We start from the raw sequence: 18,829 nt of genomic DNA on the forward strand, positions 1-18,829 counted from the left end.
GAAACATTCAATCTCAATACCAACAGTTTTTTGTTCCCAAAACTAGAGTCTGTTATGAACAGAGTGCAATGAGTTTTGTCAATTTAAAAATTGCATCGTTAGGAGTGCAAAGGCGAATTGAGTTATTGCACACACACACACTTCACAGAGTAGGCGTTCCCTAATGGAATTATGCAAATACATGCTAGAAAGAGCCAATAGGATCTCGCTAGCTTGTGCTTGGCTCTTACCACTTCCTTACTTGTTCTGCCCACTATGTTTCATTTTCTCCCATTGGTAACAACATCGGTGGTGTATCTCAGGTTAGTTACTAGTATCTTTGGTTGTACTGTACAGTGCTTCAACTTTGAACAGATTATTTTAGAATAATACCAATGTGAATAGAAAATATGCTGTTTTGCCAAGAAAAATGGATCTTGTGAATGCTCCTGTAAACTGCACTTTTAAAACATCCTTGCATATCACTTGCATCACTGTTAGTTTTGCCATGACAGCCTGTTGCCATGCAACAACAAAGCAGATAGTTATGGTTCATTTTTATGGGACCTTTTGAGGAGTCAATGCTTATGTCGTATTATGTGTTGTGTGTGTTTTTATTTATTTTTACAACCGTCATGTTTTAGTAATGTGCTCATTATTGTAATCATCTTCAGTTACCTAATTGAGTTATTCTGTACAATGACCAAAAACTTTTTTTTACTGACAGTAACAGCAACAATAGGCAATCTTCTCAGGGGCCTCTACCACAAGGTTGTGTTCGGTGTTGAGTGACAGGATGTGTGGAAATGATAGAACAGGGACTTTCCTATTTGGCGGATGTGACGGTCATGGAGGCAATTGAACCCCCTCGCGATTTCTGAGAAATAGGTTACAATAACTGTGTGTGTGTGTGTGTGTTTGAGGGAGAGAGAGGGGGGAGGGAGAGAGAGAGGGGAGGGAGAGGGAGTGGGGAGAGGGGGAGGGAGAGAGAGGGGGAGGGGAGAGAGAGAGAAGGGGGAGAGGGCGAGGGAGAAAGCTTGAGAGAGAGTGATACAGAGAGAGAGAGAAAGGGGGAGAGTGAGAGGCAGAGAAAGAAAGAAAGAAAGAAAGAAGAGAAAGAAAGAGAGAGAGAGAGAGAGAGAGAGAGAGAGAGAGAAAGAAAGAAAGAAAGAATGAGAGAGAAGAAGTGAGAGAGAGAGAGAGAGAGAGAGAGAAGAGAGAGAGAGAAATAGAGAGAGAGAGAGAGAGAGAGAGTGAGAGAGAGAGAGAGAGAGAGAGAGAAAGCGTAGGGTAGGGGGTAATAGCATTACGTAAGCTGGCTCCTGGAAATATTTACCCCTCATTTGCACACCATGCTTGGAGTTGATGCCTTACTCACCGTAAAGTACAACATTGCTCGGCACCACACATGGGGTTTTAACACGTTTCCAGGTTACCACAGGGGGGAAATCCACGGTAGTTTTCTCGCTTCAAAAAGGTTACAAAGGTTGACACTATTTAATGGACACATCATATATTAGGAGAGAATAGTGACAATTACCATCTTAAACATAACTTGGTGAATTATAAATGGAGTCTAGTTTAAAACCGACTGGCAACTTACACAATGATCCATCTGCACCAGGTGAAAATGAGTATCCTTCTGGATTTCCTCAAAGTATTTGCGATGATGTACCCCAGCAGAAGTACCTGTGCAGCAACTGTAATAACGTACTGAATGAGGCACGTCAAACTTTGTGCGGCCACCGCTACTGCCTCGCTTGTGTCAGTTGGTTAGTGAGGTAAGGCATTTAAATTACTTATATTCAAAGTTTTGTGAAACATCTTCAACAATAACCAAAGTTAACAATTTCCTAATTTATCATCGACTCTCTTGCCAGTGTCTAACACAGCCTACAACTTTCCTTTTTTGCCATTCCCTTAAATTAAGTTAAGATATTACAATTCTGTTAACATATCTGTGTATATTGTATTGTAAATCTAATCCCATATGTTCATTGTTGTTATTTAGTAATAACAACAACCTTGTTTGCAAGATGTGCAAAGAAGAAGATCCAAGCTCAGAGAGTGAAACAAGCATACTGACATCAGACAATGTATGTATAGTATTACTGAACTTTGTTTAAATGCTGTCATAGCACAAGTGGATAGAATTGAATGATACAGCAAGCCTATATGACCTTGAGTATGGGCAACAAAAACATTATGGCACGGATAAGTTACTGCAGAAAAACGCTTCAACAACACATTAAAGAGGCAATCTGGGATTGGTACATTCTTTTTTAACTTTTACATTTATGATATATAGCCATGCATTGTTGGGGATTTTAACTTGTAAATGCGTCATGAGCTTAGCTCAACTGTCGTAACCCATCAGAGCCCAACTTATAAGCCTGTTTTACTCCATTGTTTATAAAACAATGTAATTGTTAATAAACACAGGTATGATTCAAAACATGTTTTTTTTTTATCTCATGGATGGTCAAGCCTAGCATCCATAGCTCAGTCTAGTGTTCACCTTTCTCCAGCCCCATCCCTCAGCCGTTTACCAAAACAAGTGGCAGGATGACTACTTTGTTATTTTTCGAATCCCAGATTGCCCCCTGTTAGGACATCCTTTAAAAATACCATTCTAAATGTAGGCTACAGTTATCTTTTCAGACTCACTATAACACCACAGTGTCAAAAAGTGAACTTTCCTGTAAATAAAAACTACGTCGGATGAGTTTAATTCAAAGGGAAACAGTTGTTGGAGAGTCCCCCATGCCCCTGTATCTTTACATAGAGGTGTGATCATAATTTCCATTCTTCATTATTTTACTATTATGCATGGTACAGACGCCAAGGTGCTGTGTGAATGGACCTGATGTGGGTAGGATTCTGCTCTAATATAGGGAAGCAAGATTACATTTATTCCTAAATACACATTCAAATAGAGGCTCTACAACAGTATAATATTGATGCTTCTAGTGTTATCCCAAGCATTCTCCTTCTATCTACCTTCTTCAGATTTCCATCTACCTTCCATCTACCTTCCTCAACCTTCCAGCTACCTTCCATCTACCTTCCTCAACCTTCCAGCTACCTTCCATCTACAATCCATCTACCTTCTTCAAACTTCCATCTACCTTCCCTTACCTTTCATCTATCTCTGGCATTTACCTTTAATCTACCTTCCATCTACCATCCATCTGCCTTCCATCTACCATCCATCTACATACCTTCCATCTACCATCCAATCTACCTTCCATCTACCTTCCCTTACCTTTCAAATATTCTCTGTGATTTACCTTTAATCTACCTTCCATCTACCATCCATCTACCTTCCATCTACCATCCATCTGCCTTCCATCTATGTCTGGCATTTAATCCTTTGTATTCCTACACAAAATAAATGTGCAATAGTAAATATTGTATCTGGATAGATAAAATGATTTACTATTGTCTGACATATGCAATGTTTACTGTGAATGCAGTCTCTGCTAAAGCGGGAACATTAGCTTTAATTATATTTCTACTGCACTGTAGCGCAGCTCTTCAGCGCTACGGATTGAATAGTGCCCTAGATATTGTTTAAAACACTGACAATTGAGTTATACTTTTTAGCTCCCCAAAACAGGAGACTCATAGGTCTGACATTGGCAGTGACATAATCTACCCCCTCTAATCAGAGTTTATATTCTGATTTTAGCTGAATTCACACCAGAGAATAACATTGACATAAACTATTTCACTGTTGTAAGTCTTCTCAGAAGAATGTAAGAATTGAGAAAGACAATCAATGTGAAGAGATTGCTGGAGTGGAGTGCAGTGGTGTAATTAGAATGGCTGTAGAGTTCACAGCGTTGAACAAGTTGAAATGTGTCTGATGTAAATTAGTCCACTGCTGAGGTTCTGAGTCCATAGAAAAATAATGACTAAAAAGGACATTCCCATTCATGTCAAAATGCAGTGTTGTTTTTCTATGGCAGAGACATGTGTCTCACCAAAAAATGACTAATGAATAGTAATATGTTAAATCAGCAGGTAACATAAAACTAATACTTCAGCATGCGTGACATATAACTACAATGGTTAAAAGGTATTATTTTTGATAATACCATATTAATACAATATTAATGAGCCCATGTTGGTCATCACTGTAACCGAATGCTTCTGATCCAAGTCTATGCCCAGAAGAATGTGGTTCAGCATGAGCTCCTCCCATCATCCTAGGCAGAACAGCAGACGCCCCATAATCAGCTCACTTGTTTAATTAGGATTTTGGTCTGTCGTGCTAAAATAATAGGCTCGTAGTATATTCATATCAATATGACGGAACATTTGGAAAAATCTATTTTCATGGCGGATGACTCCTATATTTTGATTCAATCGGGTTAATGAGCCACATTGAATACTTAGTGAGCATCACAGTGGAATGGAAACTAATTGCTGAAGCTTATAACAGTAACTCACATTTTTTACCTTACATTTAGCATTCATCTTCCCTTTTCTATGGTCACAAAGCAAAGGCTTGACTGCCTCCGACTGTTCCTTCCACAGTGGGTGCATTGTTGGTTGTCAGTTCTCACTAGCTACTGTAATATTGAATGATTATTATGATGATGATTAAAGCGATAGAATGACTTTGTGTATTTATTGCTTCTGAAATCTAACAGTATAGAGACACAGACAGCAGCACTTCAAAGATCCACTTCAAACTGTATCAACTCAGAACAATGACAGCCGGAAAATGTTGTCGTTCAAACCAGTTTAGCATGGAAGAAATCGCCAGTGTGATATATAGAAATCCGGCCATTCTTTATTATGCATAAACGTTTTCCCTCTGAGGAAGAAAGTGATTTAAAGTGGAAGTACTGAATTATTAATTGAAGTACTGAAAGTTGATCATCTTTCTCCTATGTGTTACATCAGTTATTCAGTGATGCAGCCATCAATAAGGAGATCTTGGAGTTGAAAGTGCATTGTGCTAACCAAGGTTGCTCCTGGAGGAGTATTCTCAAGGACTTTGAGGTATTGACACTTTTTTATACATTTGAAGGATACATTTAAGAATGACTTTTTTGTGTGACAGTGACACTGATATACAGTACCAGTCAAAAGTTTGGACACACCTACTCAGGGGGTTTTTTCTTTCACTATTTTCTACATTGTAGAATAATAGTGAAGACATCAAAATTATAAAATAACACATATGTAGTCATGTAGTAACCAAAAAAGTGTTAAACAAATCTACATATATTTTATATTTGAGATTCTTCAAAGTAGGCACCCTTTGCTTTGATGACAGCTCTGACCACACTTGGCATTCTCAAAACCAGCTTCATGAGGAATGCTTTTCCAACTGTCTTGAAGGAGTTCTCACATATGCAGTGTGTATCACTGCAGAATGCTGTGGTATCCATGCTGGTTAAGTGTGCATTGAATTCTAAATAAATCACTGACAGTGTCACCAGCAAAGCACCCCACACCATCACACCTCCTCGTCCATGCTTCACGGTGGGAACCACACATGCGGAGATCATCCGTTCGCCTACTCTGCATCTCACAAAGACACAGAGGTCATCAGACCAAAGGACAGATTTCCACCAGTCTAATGTCCATTGCTCATTTCTTGGCCCAAGCAAGTTTCTTCTTATTATTGGTGTCCTTTAGTAGTGGTTACTTTGCAGAAATTAGATCATGAAGGCCTGATTCACGCAGTCTCCTCTGAACAGTTGGTGTTGAGATGTGTCTGTTACTTGAACTCTGTGAAGCATTTATTTGGGCTGCAATCTGAGGTGCAGTTAACTCGAATTAACTTATCCTCTGCAGCAGAGGTAACTCTAGGTGTTCCTTTCCTGTCCTGATCCTCATGAGAGCCAGTTTCATCATAGTGCTTGATGGTTTTTGCAACTGCACTTGAAGAAACTTTAAAGCTGGTTGAGAGAATGCCAGAAGTGTGCAAAGCTGTCATCATGGCAAAGGGTGGGACTTTAAAGAATCTCAAATATAAAATATATTTTAATTTGTTTGGACACTACATTATTTCATATGTGTTATTTCATAGTTTTGATGTCTTCACTATTATCCTACAATGTAGAAAACAGTACAAATTAAGAAAGACCCTTGAATGAGTAGGTGTGTCCAAGCCTTTGACTGGTGCTGTAGCTTTATTTTTTATTTAAAAAATACACTGTAATTTGTAGGTAAAATGTAAAATGTTCTTTACAGTAGTTGCATAATTAGATCAGGATCAGTGGCCAATATGTCATCTAAACTAAATTAAAATGCCAAGTCCTCTTGTAGACCAAATCTTTTAAATTGGTACCAAAATAATTCAACGATTTTTAGAGCTAAGTTATTTCGATCACAATGCTACAATTCTAATAAGGACAGTACTTAGTGATTATACATCATCCAATGCTGCTAAGATAATTAGGTTGTTTATTACAAGTATATCATCTCATAAAGTTTAGTTGAAATGTTGCCATTGAAAGTTTTTTTGAAAAAGAAGGGGAAACAGAATCTAATAAAAAGAACAGAGGCCTATTTTGAATGATCTAGATCAAAATGGCCCCTGATGGCTGATATTGATTTTGCACTGAGATCGAGATGTTGAGGATGAAATTGATTGATTCACTGAAATGTTGTGCTGAGCTCGGTTTGGTTATAGATTGCTTTGTTGTCCATTCTGAATTGTCTTGAATCCTCGTTCAGGAGCACCAGGGGCAGTGTGAGTATGCCCTAATCCCCTGCAACATAGGCTGTGGTCACATGGTGCTGAGAAAGGCCTTGGCCTGTCACCTGGAGAAGGCCTGTCCAAACAACATGTCAGTGTGCCCTGCATGCTGCCACTCTTTGCACCCCATAGAGCTACAGGTAAGACTAGTCCAAAGAATCCAGTTCCAGACGTGCATTCAGTAGCTGTCAAACTAACCACCTCGCCTGAGTTGCAAATACTGACACTAACAGGTCTCGCTGACATTCTGAGATGTTCAGCCCTGGTATTAAGTGTTTTTCCTCCTACAAAATGGTTAGATAAGAGGTAAAGAGTTCTATGAGTTTTGAAAGTTTGGAACACACCCAATAAAAATGTAGTGCTTGCTGACTAATGGAGTTATGGAAATAAGTAGCCAGTGTACTGTTTCCTGTGGCTCTAAACTGCAGGAGTTTCAGAGTTGGGAATTCGAAAAAAAATATGTTGGAATTGTTCTCTAGTAAAAAAAAACATTGGTTGGGGTCTTGGAGATGGGGTCAGTGTGACATTGGAGGGGTCCCTGCAGCGCAGCTGAAGCCGCAGGGTCTCTAGTGTTTACTGCTGCCCCATATTCCCTTTCGCCAGTGATCTGAGTAGGGCGGGAGGCTGCCGAGAGTGTTGGACTGCAGCGAAGGGGAGCAGAAAGCCACAGAACACTTTAGACTCAAGTAAAGTTAGGTTAACCATTAGGGGTAGGGCATCATGATTCGGGGTAAAATGTATACAAGGGATTGTTAGAACCGACTGCAAAAGCTTTAAGTGCATACTACTCACTACACTGAAACAGTAATACTGTACTACTTAAGTAACTTATTTTTATTTAACTAGGCAAGTCAGTTAAGAACAACTTCTTATTTTCAATGACAGCCTAGGAACAGTGGGTTAACTGCCTGTTCAGGGGCAGAATGACAGATTTGTACCTTGTCAGTTCAGGGATTTGAACTTGCAACCTTTCAGGTACTAGTCCAACACTCTAGCCACTAGGCTACCCTGCCGCCCCAAAATGCTGTACTACTTTACTGTTCTACTGTACTGTACTACTTAAGTAATACTGTACTACTTTACTGTTCTACTGTACTGTACTACTTAAGTAATGCTGTACTTAATCAATGGTATTACTAGATACCTCGTGTAGCTATCGATTCTATGAAAGAAACTGTAGGCCTACAGATGACTGTTTCTCTCAATATCTTCAGCATTTTTGTGTGTTATTTTACAGACACACTCATGTCACAGTCTTGGAGAGGAAAAAGCGGATAAAAAACAAAGAAAGGGAAAGGTAGGAAAAAATATGTTTGTTCTTAATGTAGCGCCTGTCAAATCCAATGATGTTATTTGTTGTATAGCTGATGGTTGCTGTGAAACACTTCTTTGTTGCCACATGTTAATTGTCAAAATTGTCTTGATTCTACAGAGTAATCCTCTTCCAGGGTCCAAGGGGAAAGAGTATTGTGTTTTCTCTGAAGTTGGCTGCACATTTAAGGTATTCTATTAATGCCATTACTGCATTATAATAAATGGGGCATCAAATACAAATAATGTGGCAAATTAGAAAGCTTTTGCAGTACAGTTATTGACATTTCTGCCTTCTAATCCCATGTATTTTAGGGGACCACAGAGAAGCTGAGAGTGCATGAGAACAGCAGCCATGTTGGCCACCTTCAGCTCCTGCTGCGTGCTGCCACCACCACCAGCAGTGACCTGCAGGCCTCCCCACTAACAGCCCCTGCCCCAGGCAAGGAGAACAGGGCTATGGATGAGCAGCTGCCCCATCTCAGAGACACTCTGTCTGGCCTGAGGCTCCATTGGGACATGGGACTATTAAAGGGGGAAGGGGAGCTGGAGACGGAAGGAGGGGACGGAAGGAATAGCTCGGCAGCTCACAGCCTGCGAGATGATGACCAGGTGACCATACTCTTGGACCTAGGGCGGCAGATAGACACACTGCAGCAGAGGGTCCAGATATCTGAGAACATCATCTCCGTCCTGAACAGGGAGGTGGAGAAGACCCAGCTGAGCATGAAGGCTGTGGAGAGGGAGAACCAGAGCAACCAGGAAATGATTTATCACTTAGAAATAAAGGTACAGTATATCTTGAGTTCGAGCATAAACTCATCTTTGTGGACCAGCTGATTCATTCCAGAGCATGCCGTGAACTTCCAAAAAGTTGAATCACACTCCAATAAGTTCAGTTGAATTATACTTCTTAAAACAACTATTAAGAAGTGCATGCGTCTACTATCCTCCCAAATTGTAGAAAAGTAGGCTAATACGTTCAAGAAAGTAACTTTTCTGATGCTCCTAATTTGCAGCGGTGGAATTGTAGACTAAGTATTGCTGCATACACCCACTATTCTTGAAGTAAAATAGCATAATAAAATGCTGGTCTGGCTGGCTGAACAGTGATGGGGAAAGGAAATCCTCAAATGTCACATATTGGTCGGAAAAACGGACTGTTGTCAAGAATGAATTTGGCCTTCCTGAAAAATATCAATTTATATGCCGCTTCTGCAAGCATTCCTCCCTGACTCTTAGAGTAGACAGCCTCTTCTCATGTAGCAGTACATACTGATGTAGGATCTTAATTTGAGCCAGTTTCCTACAGCAGGAAAATAATCCTGCAGCAACAGGAAATGTGAATCATTATGTGAATTATAATTAATAGACATTTTGTAGTGGTTGATACATTTTTCGTAAGGAAAAATCAAGTCTGAAATTTCAAAGTGGAAATTACCAACTTTAGAAGCCTTTTTAAACCTGAAAATACACTATGAGTTAAACATTTCCTGAATTACAGGAAAGTTCTCCTGCAACAGAGTGATCAAATGAAGATCCTACATCTGTAGAATACAATAGGTACTTTATTTATCCCAAGGGGACATTTAATGTCAAACAGCAGCAGACAAAAAAGACACATTTATGAGACAAAAAAGTGGAATAGAAAATCAGGAGCCATAAAAAGTGCCATAAACATGCCATAAATGGCTTAAGAATGCACAAGCTACTGTTGATGGGAGTCAGTTGATGAAAATCACAATTCAACAACCCCCTTACTCATAATGAATGGGAAAAGAGATGTCATTATTCAGTGACAGCTGTGGGGATTTCAGCTTTTGGGGGATTTCCTACTGTAACTCTGAGTAAATATTTGATAAATCTGTTCTTAAGAATCCCGCCCCTGGAGAGAAAAATGTATGTTTTGAAGTAAATTTCTTGCAATTCTACACATTTTGCCATGACTTATGTGATGTTAATGATCTGAGTGAGAGTGACTAAGAAAATCAATGTGGGATCCCTGGAGGTCAGGGCCCCTGGGCACGTGCCCTCTATGCCCGGTTGCTATTTGGCCACGATTACTTCAAGTATAGATAACTGGTTACACTAATTTACCAATCTAAATATTGTAAACTGACATGGCTAATTGAGACACAACCAAATGTTGAACTTGTACCTTGTGTGTTCTAATATTGTAACCCTCAACGGTAAGTTGAGACCCTGACTGAGTTCCTAAAACATTAAAAAAGTTATTATTACATTTTTTGGGTCGAGGACCCCCTAGCGGCCGGGGGGCCCTAACCGACTGATTATGTCACTTATACCAGGAGCAGGCCCGGTTTATCAGTTGAACACATTACAATGGTCTCTGTGCTTGTTGCACTGGATAATAAAATGTGTCAGCTTAATTAACAGAAGAATATAAGGTAATTTTACATTGTCAAGAAGTTTTTATCTGTTGTATTCACTGTAACCATATGCTCCAATATTTCTCTCAAATCAAAAACATAACTTTCAAAGTGGAAATTACAAACTCCAGATGCCTTTTAAAACTTAAAAAAAAAGAATTGAAATGTTCTGCATTGCAGGAAAGGTGTCCTGCAACATGGTGATCAAATTAACATACTACATTTGTATGTGGAGGATGTTGATACAGTAACCTGACTATGCCTTCTTAATTGACCCTGAGGAGATTAATAAAGTTGTTTTGAATTTAATTGAATATTGCCCTGTAGGTGACAGAGCAGGAGCATAGAATGGCCAGGAAAGATCTGGTCATCAGCTCCATGAAACAATGTCTCAGCGCCCACCAGGAGGTCTCTTATGACGGCACCTTCATCTGGAGATTGTCTGACCTCAGCACCAAAATGAAGGAGGCCGTCTCTAGCCATGGGAATAGACCAAACCTGTACTCTCCAGGTACAGTACTCTTTCAACTTTATCTAAAACATTGGAACCAGTGGTGAAGGGCAGTCTATTTACACGGAGGGACAGTCTTCTATGCATACAGCATTAATTAGACCTTCATTAGAAAGTGCTTCATTTGAACTAAATTGTTCTTATGTAGATGCTTTGTTGAAACATTATACAGACATCACTGGTTCAGAGGAACCAAGTTCCCTCCAATATTATTTGTATCCACTGAAACACTGGAACACGTTTATATCAATGTGTTTGTGTTCTCTCTCCTTTTTCTAGCATTCTACACAGCCAGGTATGGATTCAAGGTGTGCATGAGGCTGTACCTGAATGGTGACGGGGTGGGAAAAGGCACTCATATCTCTCTTTTCTTTGTGATCATGAAGGGGGAGTATGACCTACTCCTCTCATGGCCATTCAAGCACAAGGTAAGGAAGACTCTCTGTGTTATATCTGTGTAACATACATCATAAATGGTTTATTTAAAGGGTTGAAGTTTTCAACTGAACTGTTATTTGAGATGTGTCTCTACAGTAGATAAAACTCAACAAAAACTCATCATGCCTCTTTGTGGATATAGTTCTCATCTCTTTCCCTCTGCATCATTAACATTATGAAGAATGATCAGCCATCTTGTAAGTGTCTGTCAGACATGTTAATGTCTAATCAGCATATCTCCTCACCAGGTCACCTTCTTCCTGCTTGATCAGAATCACAGAGAACACGTGATTGACGCCTTCCGGCCCGATCTAACCTCCTCATCCTTCCAAAGGCCTGTCTCTGATATGAATGTGGCCAGTGGTTGCCCACTTTTCTTCCCTCTTGGTAAACTTCACTCGCCTAAGCATGCCTACTTGAAAGACGACACAATCTTCATCAAGTGTGTTGTTGACACTTCATCCTGAGCCATGCTTCAAATGATCTATCAAAGGAGGAGGAGGGGGGGGGGGGGTTAGAATAAGGATTAGGGAATGGGTTGGTTTTCACACCCACCTTGGTTTAGGTTATGTTGCGGACACTTTAAGGGTTCTGAGAGCTAGATATTTTTTGGCTTTACATATAAATATATATTTAATCTATTCTTTAGAAGAAGAGAAAAATCTGAAATATCATTGTATGGTTGTACTTGTATTTATGAGGGTGTATCATTTTCAGAAATAATTTCAAGACAATCAATGGGGTTTTGTTACTGCTAATTAGATATTATAGTTTTGTTTTAAAAAACCTGTGAATTCATGAGATGAATAAAGAAAATATAAACACTGAATTGCATCAACCACCAATTATGTTAATATATGCAATTTAACAGATGCTTTTATCCAAACCAACTTACAGTCATGCATGCATAAATGTTACATATGGCTGGTGCTAGGAATCGAATCTACTACCCTAGCATTACACGTGCCATGCTCTACCAACTGAGCTACAAAGGACCACGTGTTACTTATGCTTTAAAGTGTTTTTGACAAATGTTGGTTCAGTAAGCCATGGCACCAAACACTCTCAGGTGACATTTAGGAGATTTTTATGTTACACATTGAATAAAATTGGATGCCTCTATAAGCTACTTGGTTACCATTCTCAAAACTGTCCATGCAGGTGCATGTAGGCTAATTACAACAACATCACGATGTGTTTGATTAGTTGCATTTAGAGTGCCTCAAATGTTTAACATTTAAGATAATTGTAAAAGTGTATAGCAGTACTTACAAGTAGTATATACCAGTGACATTATGGCAGAAAAGATTTTAAAAATAGAATTGTCCCCTCAACTCATCTGCTAAATGACATCTCAGCTGATGCCATAGATTTCCTCTCAGCGTTGTTCCATAAGCAAAATCCTTATAAACATATAGCAGCGCTGTGAAAGTAAACAGAGCCTTCCCATAAATGGATCTCTATAGATTTCATTATTTTTGATTTGCTTGAGAGTAAGCTCAAATAAACAGGGCAGAATCCGCAATCTGACGTCAGTGCTAGTATATCAAATCCTAGATTCTCAAGGAATTTGATTACTAGAACATATTCATGTAATGTGTGTGTTTTTCATTACATACAAAAACATTAATGCATTCAGTCATGCAACATGAATGCTACATACACTGTGCAGGCATTTTCTTTACAAAAATGTACAAATATATTATGAGTCTTATGATGATGATGACATATAATGATGATGGTGAAGACGACAATGAAGACGATTATGACATATGATGATGGTGAATAGGGTAGTATAGCTAGTAATACAGTTTTGTGTAATAATCAGCAGTAGTGGTAGGCGGTATTAACAAATATACTACTATCATTCACAATGATATGGATATTATCATAATTACTAAAAGTGCTTAAAAATGCTAAATAACTTTATTTATTTATTTGGAAAACGTTTAAGGCTCACTAAAAGAAGAAAAATAAATGTTCCTAAGCAGATGGAGAGCGAAATGTTGAACTTCCTGTATGAAGATGATGATGTGATTATGCTAATTACATAAGGAAAACGTAAATTGATTCGCGGGAAAAAATGAAAAATGGCGACTTGCATAGTTTGAACTTTAGCGCCTGTACACATATTGCAAGAATCGACAACTCCTAGCGAATGGAACGTTACTCAACAGCAGCGACATTATTTCGAGCATTGACCCTGGATTGGAAGTTAACCAAGGCGGTAAGAGAAGTCCATATACATTATTACAGCTCACTGAATTGGATTTCATTTTTGCATCTCGTCCTACTTTTAATGTCGCAAACTATTGTTATAAAGTGCTCAATCTCATTATTCGGGTATTTATAGATTACATTTAGCAAGCTAAACTAGATGTTCCTTGCATAAATGCATATGCGATACACTACCAAGGGGCAAGTAACATTCGTTTCATTGGTTTGACAGTTGCAGTTTAGCTGGCTAACTAGCAGATATAGCTAGCTACCAAGCTATATATGGCTGATATAACAACTATAACATGTTTAGACAGCAGACTAGTTAGCGATTAAGAGTTTTGTGAGAAGACATGCAGTCGAGGAGATGCAAAAGTGTGATCAGGTTAGCAAAATAAAATACTTTTAATAATTTATGTTGGCGATATGCCCATCTTATTGACGGGACATAATTTAGCCAATCAACCAGTCTGTAATCAGTTTGATAAATTACAGTCGAGAGTCGTTACAGTTTGATAGACTACTTGCTAACTGTTAAAAACGTGCCATGCCACTTTGTAATACTTGTACACGACCAGTTTGTCTCGCGCAAGTGCCGCAATTTGCGACTGCGTTGACAAGTCAAATTCAAATGTGATGGCTGGCTGCAGTTGGCTGATGAGTCAGTCCGCTGAGGTATAAAATACCTTGGTCAGACCTGTAGGCTGTGCTGTGATCGACACGCAGTAGAACATCCAAATTGAGTCATCAGGCATCAGCCTACATCAGAACAGGGGTGGGGTGTTAAAACAAATATGTTGATGAAGGGCTGGATTTCATGATGCATACATAGGCATATGTCCTATTTTTTTTAATCTTCAGGAAATGCATTTTATGACACCTTAACAATAGTTTTTGTCTATAGTAGGTGCATGTCAATACATTTGATTTAAAAAAGAACACTGACACAACAATGTTCAACCATCACCTCCATAATGTTGTGATCATGAGGACATACAGTTGCTACCTCAATGACAATGTAAAGCCCTGATTCTCCTAGGAAGAGTAGTAGTGTGGACAGCCCAGCTGCAGCATGTTGCAGTCAGCCTACAGAGATAACTTCTGCAGTGTGGAGCCAGATGAGGTGCTGGAGGCCAAGCATTTACCCCAGAAGAGGGAGAGAGGGAGGAGCTTCACAGACATGGAAAGCAGCGTGACCGTGGGCCAGTATGTACTGTGCCGCTGGTCTGATGGCCTATACTACCTGGGGAAGATCCAGAGAGTAAGTCCCAAGCACAACAGGACATTGTTTTATCAGTTAAATACTGTAGTATACTTCCACACAATGATTTGGACTAATTTTATTTACATAACAATAAGTACACTCTTAGGAGAAAAAAAGGTGCTATCTAGAACCTAAAATGGTTATTCAGCTGACCCCATAGGAGGACCTTTTGAAGAACCCATTTTGGTTCCAGTGAGGACCTTTTTGGATTCCATTTAGAATTCTTTCCACAGAGGGTTCTATGGGGACAGCCAAATAACCCTTTTTTCTAAGAGTGTACTGTCCAAATACTGCTCTGGAGTATTCACACAAATATGGTGGTTTCTCTGTAGATTTTAGGCACTACAGCAGTAATTTGTGTTTTATGACAAATGTAATGTAACACACTATTATTGGAATAGAACTGTAATAAACCTGTCATACACAATTTGCCTCCCACCTCATACTATCTGTTTTCACTTCATTCAAGGTGAGTACCTCCAAGCAGAGCTGCTTTGTCACTTTTGAAGATAATTCAAAATTCTGGGTTCTCTGGAAAGACATCCAACATGGTGAGTGAAGAGAAACTGACATATTCATGTTATTGTTGTTGTCTCTGTGTAAAATAAAACAAATGTGTGAATTAGTTTAACTGTCAAACTTACATCCTCAATGAATTTATGTCTGCTGATAATATGGATCTACACCAGACAGGTTCAACATCTCAAAAGCTCTCTCCAAAAGCCATGATTAATGTGTAATCCACTTTCAACAGAATTACACAGCATCCTAACTGGAAATCATTACAGTTTCTTACAGTAGCTCCCTGGACCCTCATGAAGCTCCTTTATTCTGGGCTACATATTCCTCAACACTTTCAATTGGCTTCCCATTACTTAGTCAACACTTGTACTATACAGTAGGCCACTTAAAGGTATATTTAGACACTTCCCTATTCCCTAATGGACTTGACTGTCCTTTAACTCTTCAACTGTCTAAATGACACTTTTCTCAGAAAGGGCCAATTTATGTCAGTAATGCCTTGCAGATTGCTCTTAATTGAATATCTTGTATGTGCTGTTGACATGCTGACATCATGTTGGATGTAGCTGAAGTATAATCATCATTGAATGTACGCTAATGCTATTCTTCTCTCCCAAAACATGCAGCTGGAGTTCCGGGGGAGGAGCCCAAATGCTCAGTCTGTTCCGAAATGGTGCTGGTATCTGACAATGAGATCCTGCTATGTGGAAAATGTGGAATAGGTGAGTCGCTGTAGAGTCTGACGACCCTTAAAGGAGGATGTGGCTACACTCCTCTTTCTTGCACTTATATGCAAGTGGATGCAAGTTCTTTACAGATTGTGATTAAGAAGGGAGGGGATCTCATTGTTCATTGTTTACAGGGCTCTATTTGCTTCTATATTTCATGTATTTTAATGCTTTGACTATCTCTAAAAGCATAAACTATATTTGAACTGTATTAAATTGACTGGAACAACATACAGAACTGAAGAAGGGTACATCTGTGGCATAACTACAAGTCATCTGCTAAAGGTCATTGAATCTCTGAAAGTGAAACAGTGAACATTTTCAGTTGAACAAAGTGCACAGAAAGCCTCTGTGACTCATAACATCTTTTCAACCCTGTGTATGTTAAACTAAGTACTTTCCATGGGTGTTTGTCTTAAAGAGACAGGTCCCATCTGACATCTACATTTTGTCCATGACAAGGACATGTATTAGGGTGGGGCCATGCAACAGTTGTGCAAGGTCCTGTCCCCAGGCTGTAGTGTCTCATTGGTTTTGTTTCTACTTGGCTCTTAATTAAAGTAATTAATTGCTTTGGGAGTCCACTCCCTATGGCTTCCCAACATTTGCTGGACAGGATTAAAGCTGGTTGGATGCCCCCTTCAGATCAACATAACATATTGCTGTGGCTCAAAGTACGGCCGGCAATAGCACTTTTTCATGGATCCATCCATTTATTCATGTATTTAACCATTTGTTTATTTTTATTGGGTTTGAGCATTATGTTTATTTATTGGGCCAGCATTATGTTTTCATTGTCCTCTTATCTTTGTTTCTGCCAGGTTACCACCAGCAGTGCCACATGCCACAGGTGGAGAGCTCAATGGTTTTGTCACCATGGTTTTGCAGGAGGTGCATCTTTGTTTTAGCTGTGCGGGTGAGTATTATTGATAGAACAAGCTGCTCTTCAATTGAGCAAGAAACTAATATAATTTTTAATGACTGTTTGTCTAGGGTAGTGTTCAACAGGAAGAAAACGTTTTGAAATGGGAAGGCACTACCTCAATAAGAACACAGATTTTTGTTTTCTGTTACCAAACGTTTTGCTACGATGTGTCCGATTGAACGCTGTCCTATAATTCCTAACCATGTTGACGTGGCTGTTTCTCCATATCACAGAAAGGGGGAGCTCTCAAAAAGGGGCCCATAGCAAAAGCACTGCAGGCCATGAAGCAGGTGCTTACCTACAGCCCAGAAGAGCTGGAATGGGATTCCCAGCACCACACAAATCACCAACAGTGTTATTGCTACTGTGGAGGACCTGGAGAGTGAGTGTGCTGGCTAGACACACTGCAGCATAACATTTTACATATCCACTCTTTTAGAAAGCAACTGGATTTGATTCAGATACAGCACTCTGTTGCTCATTTAGTAACTTACTTTTCACTAATGGCTGCTCTCCTCCCCTCCCAGGTGGTACTTGAAGATGCTGCAGTGTTTTCGGTGTGAACAGTGGTTCCATGAGGCCTGTATCCAGTGCCTACAGGAGTCCATGATGTTTGGAGATAGGTGTGTGGAATTGTTATCAAACAGAAGAGGGTTTTTTCTGGGGGTTCCCACAGTTAGGAGAAATCCTGGGATGTCAGAGGAAATAATTCTAGTCTGGAAAGTGATAGACGTGTCATGGAAGTCGAGGGTATACCGATATGACTGAGGACCATTATGGATTTTTGATTTCCCCTAGAGGCACGTGACTTGTGCTTTCTCCTCCTCTGACCTCTCTGCCTTTCTCTTTCAGGTTTTACTTGTTCATTTGTTCCATGTGTAATAAAGGAGTAGAGTACATCAAGAGACTGGCCCTCCGATGGTAAATGGCTACTATACTCTTCATATCTACCTCTGAGACACACTCTGAGACTCCAGATGTGGTACTTTAATTAAGAACACAATGGGCATTGGTGTCCTATAGTACAGTAGGTAGAGGATGTGTGGCATTATTATGCTCTTGTGCTTATGACAATGCGCTCGTGTAAACTGCCCCTAACAGGATTGTTTTGCTGTTAATACACACTGGGGTGCTAGGCAGCACAATATTTGATTAAGAGGACTACATTTACACATCTCGCTAAACCCAACTCCCTGTCTGCTAACTCATATGGATGTATAATTGAGAGTTGTATCCCTTATGATGTGATATGTGAATGCTGCTGGTGAGGAAAACTGGTTCTGCACCCAATCACTCTAGATACATTACAATCAGTTCTCATCTCATTTCATGGGATTCCCATCAATTGTCTCTGGTTTCTTATCCAGGGTGGACGTGGTGCACTTGGCACTTTACAATCTGGGAGTCCAGAGTAAGAAGAAGTACTTTGAGCTGGAGGAGATCCTCAACTTTGTCAGCAACAACTGGGACCATTTCCAGTTGGGCAAGGTTAGAAACTAAGAAATCCTGTCTGAATTCTGAATAGGAATCCGGATAGGAAATTCAGATTAATGCTGTCTTGTGAAAAACAGATATTTTTAAAGCAAATTGCATCGGACTGACATTTTAATATTCCCCACAGCTCTCCAATACTCCTCCAACAGAAAGAGGCCAATATCTCCTTGATGCTCTGAACAACTACAAGAGCAAGTAAGACATCTCTCTCTGTTATATATATATATATATATATATACTGCTCAAAAAAATAAAGGGAACACTTAAACAACACAATGTAACTCCAAGTCAATCACACTTCTGTGAAATCAGACTGTCCACTTAGGAAG

General features: G+C 39.5%; 2 protein-coding genes across 5 annotated transcripts in view; both read left to right on the plus strand.

The window, feature by feature from the left end:
• The first annotated feature begins 244 nt into the window (after window positions 1-244).
• On the plus strand, window positions 245-12,179 carry traf1 (TNF receptor-associated factor 1). 4 transcript variants are annotated; one of them, XM_042320379.1, is made up of 11 exons: window positions 245-302; window positions 1,604-1,760; window positions 1,991-2,075; window positions 4,894-4,992; window positions 6,679-6,840; window positions 7,938-7,997; window positions 8,133-8,201; window positions 8,327-8,800; window positions 10,729-10,912; window positions 11,192-11,340; window positions 11,599-12,179. In XM_042320379.1, the coding sequence occupies exons 3-11, from the start codon at window positions 2,016-2,018 to the stop codon at window positions 11,815-11,817; spliced, it is 1,476 nt and encodes a 491-aa protein (XP_042176313.1). In that variant the 5' UTR covers window positions 245-302; window positions 1,604-1,760; window positions 1,991-2,015; the 3' UTR covers window positions 11,818-12,179. The 4 variants fall into 4 exon arrangements, with proteins under 4 accessions (XP_042176313.1, XP_042176314.1, XP_024272831.1 ...); XM_042320380.1 differs by having other exon boundaries at window positions 2,016-2,075; XM_024417063.2 differs by lacking the exon at window positions 245-302 and having other exon boundaries at window positions 1,205-1,760; window positions 11,192-11,207; window positions 11,299-11,340; window positions 11,599-11,772.
• Window positions 12,180-13,415: 1,236 nt separating this feature from the next.
• LOC112248219 (PHD finger protein 19-like) overlaps window positions 13,416-18,829 on the plus strand; it is a 28,460-nt gene continuing 23,046 nt past the window's right edge. Inside the window, exons 1-10 of the mRNA XM_024417064.2 lie at window positions 13,416-13,577; window positions 14,607-14,828; window positions 15,301-15,382; window positions 15,980-16,075; window positions 16,903-16,997; window positions 17,240-17,388; window positions 17,534-17,629; window positions 17,859-17,927; window positions 18,374-18,494; window positions 18,628-18,695. Of these exons, the coding sequence (XP_024272832.2) occupies window positions 14,640-14,828; window positions 15,301-15,382; window positions 15,980-16,075; window positions 16,903-16,997; window positions 17,240-17,388; window positions 17,534-17,629; window positions 17,859-17,927; window positions 18,374-18,494; window positions 18,628-18,695 (965 nt within the window). The 5' untranslated portion in view covers window positions 13,416-13,577; window positions 14,607-14,639. The remainder of the gene's footprint in view (window positions 13,578-14,606; window positions 14,829-15,300; window positions 15,383-15,979; window positions 16,076-16,902; window positions 16,998-17,239; window positions 17,389-17,533; window positions 17,630-17,858; window positions 17,928-18,373; window positions 18,495-18,627; window positions 18,696-18,829) is intronic.

The sequence above is a fragment of the Oncorhynchus tshawytscha genome, linkage group LG04 (assembly GCF_018296145.1).
Source record: "Oncorhynchus tshawytscha isolate Ot180627B linkage group LG04, Otsh_v2.0, whole genome shotgun sequence".
NCBI classification, from domain to species: domain Eukaryota; kingdom Metazoa; phylum Chordata; class Actinopteri; order Salmoniformes; family Salmonidae; genus Oncorhynchus; species Oncorhynchus tshawytscha.

Bases quoted from the DNA above. Each gene is read 5' to 3' on its own strand.
- traf1 (XM_024417062.2), top strand. From the start codon at position 1,549: ATGGAGTCTAGTTTAAAACCGACTGGCAACTTACACAATGATCCATCT. The intron at 1,761-1,990 runs GTAAGGCATTTA...GTTGTTATTTAG, and splicing joins TGTGTCAGTTGGTTAGTGAG to TAATAACAACAACCTTGTTT. The intron at 4,993-6,678 runs GTATTGACACTT...ATCCTCGTTCAG, and splicing joins GTATTCTCAAGGACTTTGAG to GAGCACCAGGGGCAGTGTGA.